This window comes from Salvelinus namaycush, chromosome 38 (assembly GCF_016432855.1).
Source record: "Salvelinus namaycush isolate Seneca chromosome 38, SaNama_1.0, whole genome shotgun sequence".
Classification (NCBI taxonomy): domain Eukaryota; kingdom Metazoa; phylum Chordata; class Actinopteri; order Salmoniformes; family Salmonidae; genus Salvelinus; species Salvelinus namaycush.
In genome coordinates this window covers 16,604,077-16,615,390 of record NC_052344.1, presented here as the reverse complement: position 1 = coordinate 16,615,390, position 11,314 = coordinate 16,604,077, and the positions used below count along the sequence as shown (strand labels likewise).

The 11,314-nt window shown below is 44.2% G+C and overlaps 1 protein-coding gene across 1 annotated transcript in view; it reads right to left on the bottom strand.

Moving 5' to 3' along the window:
* The window catches only part of LOC120031867 (fatty acyl-CoA reductase 1-like), a 55,764-nt gene that overhangs the window by 20,633 nt on the left and 23,817 nt on the right, over positions 1-11,314 (bottom strand). Inside the window, exon 2 of the mRNA XM_038977679.1 lies at positions 2,425-2,600. Coding sequence (XP_038833607.1) covers positions 2,425-2,600 — 176 coding nt within the window. The remainder of the gene's footprint in view (positions 1-2,424; positions 2,601-11,314) is intronic.

Genomic DNA, 11,314 nt, shown 5'->3' with positions numbered 1-11,314 from the left:
ACTTTTATAGAGCACTAGGCCAGTTTGAGAACTATTATAAAGCACTAGGCTAATTTGAGAACTATTATAGAGCATTAGGGTAATTTGAGAACTATTATAGAACACTTGGCCAGTTTGAGAACTATTATAGAGCACTAGGTCAATTTGAGAACTATTATAGAACACTAGGTCACGTTCAGAACTATTATAGAACACTAGGCCAATTTCAGAACTATTATAGAGCACTAGGCCAGTTTGAGAACTATTATAGAGCAGTAGGGCAGTTTGAGAACTATTATAGAGCACTAGGCCAGTTTGAGAACTATTATAGAGCACTAGGCCAGTTTGAGAACTATTATAGAGCAGTAGGGCAGTTTGAGAACTATTATAGAGCACTAGGCCAGTTTGAGAACTATTATAGAGCACTAGGGTAGTTTGAGAGCGAACACCACTGTGACTGTGGACTGCTCCTAACTGTGTGTTCCTCACTGTTCCAAGCCGCTGAGTCATTAAAGAATTCCGCTATTGGATTTTCATTAGGGTGCTAGATATACTGTATCCTAGCAGCTATAGTGGCTATGGTGCTTATCACTGCTTCAGTGCTAGGCCTGACTAGCCTTGTACATTTGCACAGCACAGATGTTGTGTCTAGGGCACTATCTTAAATGCTGTGGTCTGGGTCCCAGTGATTAAACTGTTGTCTGATTATGCTCCAACACCCCCTGGCAACTTTGTTTCCCTGGAGACGGGGTAACAACATTGTGTGTCAGACGAGAGAACGTGAGAGAGAACAGGGGAGAAAGAGAGAGAAATACAGAGGAAGGGATGGAGAGGTAGGGGTGAAAAGAGAAAAGACAACGTGAAAGAGGGAGGAGAAGAGAGCTAGGATGCTGTTCAGAGAACACTCTCACAGCTTTTCCTTAACTGAGCTGTCAATCATGGCTAATGTCCCACCTCCCCACACCTCCTTTCACCTCTCTGACTGCATCTCCTCCCCTAAGGCTGTCCTGTCTGTCCTACTCAATGGGATCTGTTCCCAGCAGCCACACAGACACCCAGACAGGCGTATTTAACAGTATGATGAAGGCTTGTGAGAATACACTGAGACAGATAGACACAGAGCTCTTTAATGTTTTAATAATCCCTCTGAACACCTCATTCCTGCTTCCTCACTGAGTAGGAGAGACATCTAAAGACATCTCTCTACCCCCTACAGATAGCTACCTGCAGACTACTGTCATGACTTCCGCCAAAGTCGGTCCCTCTCCTTGTTCAGGCGGCGTTCGGCGGTCGACGTCACCGGTCTTCTAGCCATCGCTGCTCCACCTTTCAATTTTTTTGTCTTGTTTTCCTGCACACCTGGTTTACGTCTCCTCATAATTACTATGTGTATTTAGCCCTCTGTTCCCTCCATGTCTGTGTGGGGTATTGTTTATTGTCGAGGTTGGCACGCTTCCGGCTGGTTATTCGCCAGGTTTTATGTATACCTGTGTTTTGTGGCAGCCGGTACTTTGTACTTTGTTTGTGGTACTTTGTGCTGCCTTACTTGTTTTGGGCATTTGGTTTTGGTGACGCTGTTGCGTTCTGGTCTTACTATTTGCCTCAGTAAAGTGCTTCGTGTCCACTCATCTCTGCTCTCCTGCGCCTGACTTCAATGCACCAGCTACACCCACCGTTGACAACTCCCTGGATACATCTCTCTCTCTATCTGTACGTCTCTCTCTCACCACATGGAACATCGATGCACTGTCTACTACGTGAGATGATGAAACCACATGGAATATTGAAAACTTAAACAGTTTCAAAATCCTTATTATAAATTCAATGTGACTATTCTATAAGACTTTTTTCGCTCAACATTGCATTGGATTTTGATGTAATATGTTTAATGACTATTTATGTAAGTGTTTGCCTGTCAACCATTTTAGGTCAACAATGTTGCTTGACAGACGCTACACAGACGCTATATTATCGTGGGATCTCTGTTGTGTTTCTCAACATTCTCATCTTACTCTAAATGTATCAGCCTTCCCATTAGTCAACACCAGAACACAAACAGTCCACACTATCAACCAAACATCACTTCCTGTAGGAAGTCCCTGGACAATGGGCACTTCCTGGTACTCGGGACAATGACAAAGCAAAACCCTCCAACCCCATAAACCAGACCCAAGTAAAACATCAAAATAAAACATGTGACCAAGATAAAGATGACCCTGGCCCCTATACGGGCTAAACTCCTCTCAACTAGAGACTGTCTACTGTGTTGACGTCATTTAATTGGATCTCTATGTCTTTGTACCTCTCTCTGTGTCAGACACAAGCTATGTCCATGCATTTATATAGAATCAAACGGATTTGATTCGTTGAGTTGATAAAGTAGTGAGTTAGCATGATAGCTAGGTGATAGAGGAAGAGTTAGTGTGTAGGGGGTGTGGTCCTCACTTGAGGGGTTCGTCGAAGCGGATGGTGGCAGCACAGTGGAAGATGATGTTGACGCAGGAGGTTAGTCTCTCTACGTCCTCAGGACTGATGGCCAGAGCAGGCTGTGTCAACTCACTGCTGATAGGAACTATCTTCTGATGGAAGTCTGGGTTGTCCTCCCTCACGCGGTCAAACACCTGCAGGAAATGCACACATAGATGCATCGGATCATATCAACGTACGTCAAGCCATTGATTTAGCCAGGTCCATATGTAAAGGACACTATATGCATAGATGTCTGTAACAATTCTGTCCACATGGATGTTTGGCTGTAGGCTATTCCTTTGCACAACTGCTACTGTGTAAAGCCATGGCAGCTTTTACCTAACAATAGCACCATAGTAGTATTTGCAAGCCTCAGTATTAACAATATGGGTCATGTTGCCCGATGTAATTGATGAATTACTCTAGTATTTAAACACAGATCGAGCGGGTGTCAATATTAGCATTTTCCCACAATGCTCTAGTAGCAGCGGTGTCGCCCATGGGAGACCACACGCTGCAGTACTAGAGCTGTGTGTGTGTGTGTGTGTGTGTGTGTGTGTGTGTGTGTGTGTGTGTGTGTGTGTGTGTGTGTGTGTGTGTGTGTGTGTGTGTGTGTGACATGTTCCCTGTTGCTGTGACTCAGATGAGGCAGGGCGGGCACCCTACGGAACATGACACAGGAAATGAAACACAACCTCATCACCAAGGAGGGAGATAATATCACTCCTTATCCTTCAAGCAAAAATCATTATAAACAAATTGTAGGTTTTAATCTTGAATAGAGGGAACTGTGTTTTAGGGCTGAATATAAGAACACAACAAACAGAAGGGAAGATAAAGTATCTTATGACAGATGAGACATAAATCAAGTAGCTGGCCAGTGTGCACCTCAGATTTGGCTCAGGGTGTTGAGAATTAAGGAAGACACAAAACACAGAAAATTGTACTGGACATTTCAGATTGCTAGTGATTAAGATTAGTATGTGTGAGTTATGAAATTGGCTGTGTGTGTGTGTGTGTGTGTGTGTGTGTGTGTGTGTGTGTGTGTGTGTGTGTGTGTGTGTGTGTGTGTGTGTGTGTGTGGCAGTTCCGGCTGCCCTGGTAAGCAGACCACTCTAAGTGAAGAGCAGGACAGATGTTGAGTAATGCCTCCAACAGCTGTTCATATCCATGTTCTCTCTCTCCATCTCCATCCCTCCTTACATCTATCTCTCTTTCTATCTCCGTCTCTTTTCTGGCTCTCTAATGAGTCCATGTTGACTGCACTTTTCCTCACATCGTGACGAACTCTGATAAACTCTGTTGACCCCATTCACCCTGGTGGAAAGAGTCCCTGAGGTCACATTGTGTTGTCCTCCCCGTTCTGCTTTCTACTCTAGCTCAACCCATAACAGAGACAGAGACGGAGACAGAGACAGAGGGAGGGGGAGAGAACGGATCAGTTTCACTGTCTGTAGCCGGCTGTTTCCTTCACTCTTATCTGAATGGTCCCAGCCATACAGAAAACCACTGCTGCTGATCCTACAAAGCACTACTACTACACTGTACATCATGTATAGTACCAACACTACTACTACACTGTACATCATGTATAGTACCAACACTACTACTACACTGTACATCATGTATAGTACCAACACTACTACTACACTGTACATCATGTATAGTACCAACACTACTACTACACTGTACATCATGTATAGTACCAACACTACTACTACACTGTACATCATGTATAGTACCAATACTACTACTACACTGTACATCATGTATAGTACCAACACTACTACTACACTGTACATCATGTATAGTATCAACACTACTACTACACTGTACATCATGTATAGTATCAACACTACTACTACACTGTACATCATGTATAGTACCAACACTACTACTACACTATACATCATGTATAGTACCAACACTACTACTACACTGTTCATCATGTATAGTACCAACACTACTACTACACTGTACATCATGTATAGTACCAACACTACTACTACACTGTACATCATGTATAGTACCAACACTACTACTACACTGTACATCATGTATAGTACCAACACTACTACTACACTGTACAGCATTTATAGTACCAACACTACTACTACACTGTACAGCATTTATAGTACCAACACTACTACTACACTGTACATCATGTATAGTACCTACACTACTACTACACTGTACAGCATTTATAGTACCAACACTACTACTACACTGTACAGCATTTATAGTACCAACACTACTACTACACTGTACATCATTTATAGTACCAACACTACTACTACACTGTACATCATGTATAGTACCAATATAAATCACTTATATTACCACAACAGGCTGTAGTGGGCAATCAAACACCATCTCATAAGGTTTCCCCTTCTACAGAATCAATGTAACCTTTCAGAATCAATGTATCCTGTCAGAATCAATGTATCCTGTCAGAATCAATGTATCCTGTCAGAATCAATGTATCCTGTCAGAATCAATGTATCCTGTCAGAATCAATGTAACCTTTCAGAATCAATGTATCCTGTCAGAATCAATGTATCCTGTCAGAATCAATGTATCCTGTCAGAATCAATGTATCCTGTCAGAATCAATGTATCCTGTCAGAATCAATGTAACCTGTCAGAATCAATGTATCCTGTCAGAATCAATGTATCCTGTCAGAATCAATGTATCCTGTCAGAATCAATGTATCCTGTCAGAATCAATGTATCCTGTCAGAATCAATGTAACCTGTCAGAATCAATGTATCCTGTCAGAATCAATGTATCCTGTCAGAATCAATGTATCCTGTCAGAATCAATGTATCCTGTCAGAATCAATGTATCCTGTCAGAATCAATGTAACCTGTCAGAATCAATGTATCCTGTCAGAATCAATGTATCCTGTCAGAATCAATGTATCCTGTCAGAATCAATGTATCCTGTCAGAATCAATGTATCCTGTCAGAATCAATGTATCCTGTCAGAATCAATGGAACCTGTCAGAATCAATGTATCCTGTCAGAATCAATGTATCCTGTCAGAATCAATGTATCCTGTCAGAATCAATGTATCCTGTCAGAATCAATGTATCCTGTCAGAATCAATGGAACCTGTCAGAATCAATGTATCCTGTCAGAATCAATGGAACCTGTCAGAATCAATGTATCCTGTCAGAATCAATTTTTCCTGTTAGAATCAATGTATCCTGTCAGAATCAATGTATCCTGTCAGAATCAATGTATCCTGTCAGAATCAATGTATCCTGTCAGAATCAATGGAACCTGTCAGAATCAATGGAACCTGTCAGAATCAATGGAACCTGTCAGAATCAATGGAACCTGTCAGAATCAATGGAACCTGTCAGAATCAATGGAACCTGTCAGAATCAATGTATCCTGTCAGAATCAATGTAACCTGTCAGAATCAATGTATCCTGTCAGAATCAATGTATCCTGTCAGAATCAATGTATCCTGTCAGAATCAATGTATCCTGTCAGAATCAATGTAACCTGTCAGAATCAATGTAACCTGTCAGAATCAATGTATCCTGTCAGAATCAATGTAACCTGTCAGAATCAATGTAACCTGTCAGAATCAATGTAACCTGTCAGAATCAATGTATCCTGTCAGAATCAATGTATCCTGCCAGAATCAATGTAACCTGTCAGAATCAATGTATCTTGTCAGAATCAATGTAATCTGTCAGAATCAATGTAACCTGTCAGTCAGCCTTGTAGTAAACAAGCATAATTCAAGACAAGAGAGAGGGATAGGAAGAAAGAGGAAGAGAAATTGAGAGAGAGAAAGGGGGAGAGAGGAAGAGAGATGGAGGGAGAGAGAGGGAGAGAGAGAGGGAGAGAGGAAGAGAGGAAGAGAGGGGAGGGGGAGGAAGAGAGATGGAGGGAGAGAGAGGGAGAGAGAGAGGGAGAGAGGGAGAGAGGAAGAGAGGGGAGGGGGAAGAAAGAGTGCATTAAGGTCAGAGGGATGAGTGAGGTCAGAGATTGTGGGCCTGTGCATGCCCTTTGTTCAGAGACGAGGAGAGAAGGGCATTGTGGGATATGGGTGTTCTTTTGTGAGAGACTGAGGCAGTCTCCCAGTGCCAGTCTACCACTGATCTCCCCTCTGGCACAAATCATCTGACTTTGTGTGACTGTGTGTGTGTATCTCTCTCTCTCTGTGCGTGCATGAGTTTCAATGTGTGTGAGAGAAACAGAGTATGGATGTGTGCCCGCAGCTTCCCACAGTGACAGTGCAGCATGGCCGTCAGGGCTGAGACAGAGGAGCTAATCTCTCTGTATCTCTGTAGCCTCAGACACAGAGCCAAGAGGATTGTGTTACTACTGGGATGACTGGGCTCGAACACAGCATCCATTCAACAGGGGTTATCTATTCAACAGAGTTATCTATTAGATATCTGTTATGCTGACTATGTAGGGCTGCCAGTTGTCCCTCTGTCTCTCTCTCTACTTCTCTATCTCTTTCTCTCTCTCTCTCTCTCTCTCAATTCAATTCAAGGGGCTTTATTGGCATGGGAAACATATGTTAACATTGCCAAAGCAGGCGAGGTAGATAATATACAAAAGTGAAATAAACATTATAAATTAACAGTAAACATTACACTCACAGAAGTTTCAAAAGAATAAAGACATTACAGATGTCGTATTATGTATATATACAGTGTTGTAACGATGTACAAATGGTTAAAGTACAAAAGGGAAAATAAATATGGGTTGTATTTACAATGGTGTTTGTTTTTCACTGGTTGACCTTTTCTTGTGGCAACTGGACACAAATCTTGCTGCAGTGATGGCACACTGTGGTATTTCAAACAGTAGATATGGGAGTTTAATCAACATCTGGTTTGTTTTCTAATTCTTTGTGGATCTGTGTGATCTGAGGGAAATATGTGTCTCTAATATGGTAATACATTGGGCAGGAGGTTATGAAGTGCAGCTCAGTTACCACCTCATTTTGTGGCCAGTGTGCACATAGGCTCTCAAGAGAAGACAGGCTTTCTCAATAGCAAGGCTATGCTTACTGTACATAGTCAAAGCTTTCCTTAAGTTTGGGTCAGTCACAGTGGTCAGGTATTCTGCCACTGTGTACTCTCTGTTTAGGGCCAAATAGCATTCTAGTTTGCTCAGTTTTTTTGTTAATTCTTTCCAATGTGCCAAGTAATTATCTTTTTGTTTTCTCATGATTTGGTTGGGTCTAATTGTGTTGCTGTCCTGGGGCTCTGTGGGGTGTGTTTGTGTTTGTGAACAGAGCCCCAGGACCAGCTTTAGGGGACTCTTCTCCAGGTTCATCTCTCTGTAGGTGATGGCTTTGTTATGGAAGGTTTGGGAATCGCTTCCTTTTAGGTGGTTGTAGAATTTATTGGCTCTTTTCTGGATTTTGATAATTAGCGGGTATTGGCCCAATTCTGCTCTGCATGCATTATTTGGTGTTCTACGTTGTACACGGAGGATATTTTTGCAGAATTCTACATGCAGAGTCTCAATTTGGTGTTTGTCCCATTTTGTGAATTCTTGGTTGGTGAGCGGACCCCAGACCCCAGGGCAATGGGTTCTATAACTGATTCAAGTATTTTTATCCAGATTGTTACGTTCCCCAGTTTCTGTGTTCTGTTTTGTATTTGAGTGTGTGTGTTTCAGGAGATGGCTTCCTGAAATACTCCCCAACCAGCTGATTGGTCGACCCCAGGCTAATTGGTGATTGGAGCTGACCCCGCCCCCTCGTCAAGAAGCAGCTGACTAATTAACATTGCCACCTGAAGATATAAAAACCAGTGTTCTGTTCAGTAGAGTGGAGATCAGAGATAGAAGAGAGAGGAGATGAGATAGGGGTAGAGATTTGGAGATCAGAGATAGAAGAGAGAGGAGATGAGATAGGGGTAGAGATTTGGAGATCAGAGATAGAAGAGAGAGAGATGAGATAAGGAGTAGAGATTTGGAGATTGAGAGAGAGAAAAATTAGATTGTGATATAGTGTGGGTTGTGTATCAGAAAGTGTGGTATGTACTGTTGTTGTTGGTAGCAGTTTTTCTATGTCCTGTGTTTGTGAGTGTTTGTGAAATCATTAATAATTACTCTGTTTCATTTGTTCCCAGGGGGGAAGGAGAAGGCACTTTGGGAGTGCTTAGGCAAGAGGCCCGAGGGCATACATATACCCGTAGTATATTTACTGTCTAGGCACACTAGGTAAGACCTGGGCGGACCACCCCCTGTATTTTGGTTAGGGCACCAGGTGGTGCTAAGTTAGGTAAGTTAAGTGGGTAGGCAGGTTAGATAGGAGAGGGGGAACTTTGATATTTACTTTCTTTGCTTTGGTTCCGTCCAGCCCCTTTTCCCCATATTACCGTGTAAGAAAATAAATTCTAGTAAACGGTAAATTCTGCTTTTGTGTCATCCTTACTCGCACCTACAGTCCATACCTCTTGCACTTCAGAGAGTTGAGTTGTAGCAGGGAGTTGCGTTCCCTCTTCTCAGAGGCGTGCGTAACACAGATCCTAATTGGTATGTTGAATTTTATGTTCCTTTTGATGGCATAGAAAGCCCTTCTTACCTTGTCTCTCAGATCGTTCACAGCTTTGTGGAAGTTACCTGTGGCGCTGATGTTTATGCCAAGGTCTAGGGCAACGGTGTCTAGATGGAATTTGTATATGTGGTCCTGGCGACTGGACCTTTTTTGGACCTTTTTAGTCAGGCTGATTGAGGTAGTATGTACATGTAGATATGGTTAAAGTGACTATGCATATATGATGAACAGAGAGTAGCAGTAGCGTAAAAGAGGGGTTGGGGGGGGGGGGGGGGGGGGGAGGGGACACAATGCATATAGGCTTGGGGGTAAAAACTGTTGAGAAGCCTTTTTGTCCTAGACTTGGCACTTTAGGGCCTTCCTCTGACACCGCCTGGTGTATAGGTCCTGGATGGCAGACAGCTTAGCCCCAGTGATGTATTGGGCCGTACGCACTACCCTCTGTAGTGCCTTGCGGTCAAAGGCCCGAGCAATTGCCGTACCAGGCAGTGATGCAACCAGTCAGGATGCTCTCGATGTTGCAGCTGTAGAACCTTTTGAAGATCTCAGGACCCATGCCAAATCTTTTTAGTTTCCTGAGGGGGAATAGGCTTTGTCGTGCCTTCTTCGACTGTCTTGGTGTGTTTGGACCATTCTAGTTTGTTGTTGATGTGGACACCAAGGAACTTGAAGCTCTCAACCTGCTCCACTACAGCCCCGTCGATGAGAATGGGGGCGTGCTCGGTCCTCCTTTTCCTGTAGTCCACAATCATCTCCTTAGTCTTGGTTACGTTGAGGGAGAGGTTGTTCTTCTGGCACCACCCCGACAGGTCTCTGACCTTCTCCCTATAGGCTGTCTCGTCGTTGTCGGTAATCAGGCCTACCACTGTTGTGTCGTCTGCAAACTTAATGATGGTGTTGGAGTCGTGCCTGGCCATGCAGTCATGGGTGAACAGGGAGTACAGGAGGGGACTGAGCACGCACCCCTGGGGAGCTCCAGTGTTGAGGATCAGTGTGGCAGATGTGTTGCTACCTACCATCACCACCTGGGGGCGGCCCGTCAGGAAGTCCAGGATCCAGTTGCAGAAGGAGGTGTTTAGTCCCAGGATCCTTAGCTTAGTGATGAGCTTTGAGGGTACTATGGTGTTGAACGCTGAGCTGTAGTCAATGAATAGCATTCTCACATAAGTGTTCCTTTCGTCCATTTGGGAAAGGGCAGTGTGGAGTGCAATAGAGATTGCATCATCTGTGGATCTGTTTGGGCGTTTCTTGCAGGATGACAATATCTGTATTACCGATTTCTTTGGTGAAGTCCAGGTTCCTGCTCTTTAGGCCAAAGGCAGATGACCTCAGGCCTTGGATATTCCAGGATGAGATAGTGAAGGCTTTGTGTTCCATAAAGTGTCCAATGTTGTTGGTCGTGTGGTTTGGCCTCAGGCCAGTAAGTGTGAGCAGAGCCTACTGAGCATCTGGTACATGCCATTGGCTTGGGCTAGTGTAAGAGTGGTGGTTGGGGCTGCTCACGGCCTGGGCGTATGTGTGACTTCCATGTTGAGGACCTCTTTGCGGGGGTGGGGTGCATGGGGTGGGCAGGAGGGGCATAGGTCTGATCTGAGGGGGCCTAAATGGGGTGTGGGCATGGTTGACTTGGGGGGGTGTTGATTGGTTGGGGTGGGGGTGTGTATGTGGCTGGTGGTGTTGTCGTCTGGATGTAAGTCCTCTTGGCGTGGGTCCTCTATGTGTAGGTTCTGGGGGGTCCTGCAGGTCTGGGAGAGTGTCTCGCTGGTCTGGGAGAGTGTCTCGCTGGTCTGGGCGGGGTGTCTATTGATCTGTTTCTCCTGTGTGAAGTGTTGGGGCTACGTTTGAGAGCGATGTCCTTTAAAGTCCGGGCGAAGGTGGGTACTGCTGCCTTGTATAGGTGGACCTGGTCATAGAGGCTGTTCAAGTCCAGGGTGGAGTTGTGGGCCAGGAAAACATTTGGTTTTGAGGCACAGTCACGGGAAATACCTGCGTTTACCCGCTGTATGGTAGCAGGGTGGAAGTCTTTTCGTGGTAGCAGGGTGGAGATAACCACTTGTGCATTGGGGAAAGTAGAAGAATCTTTTTCAATCACTCCCTTCAGTGCTGTGGCCACCCTTTCCTGCTGTGCTCTCAGGCCATTTGTGCCTGTGTGTATTATTATGTGGCTAGGTGAACCTAGTTGGTCCTCAGAGAGAAGGTCTAGGGGGCGCAGGGGGTTTGGACACCAGAGTTTAGACACACTGTGTTTGGGGAAAAGTTTTTTTTCTTGTACATATTTCCCATTTGAGTCCATAAGGAGAACAATCTGTGTCTTGTGTTTGTCCTCA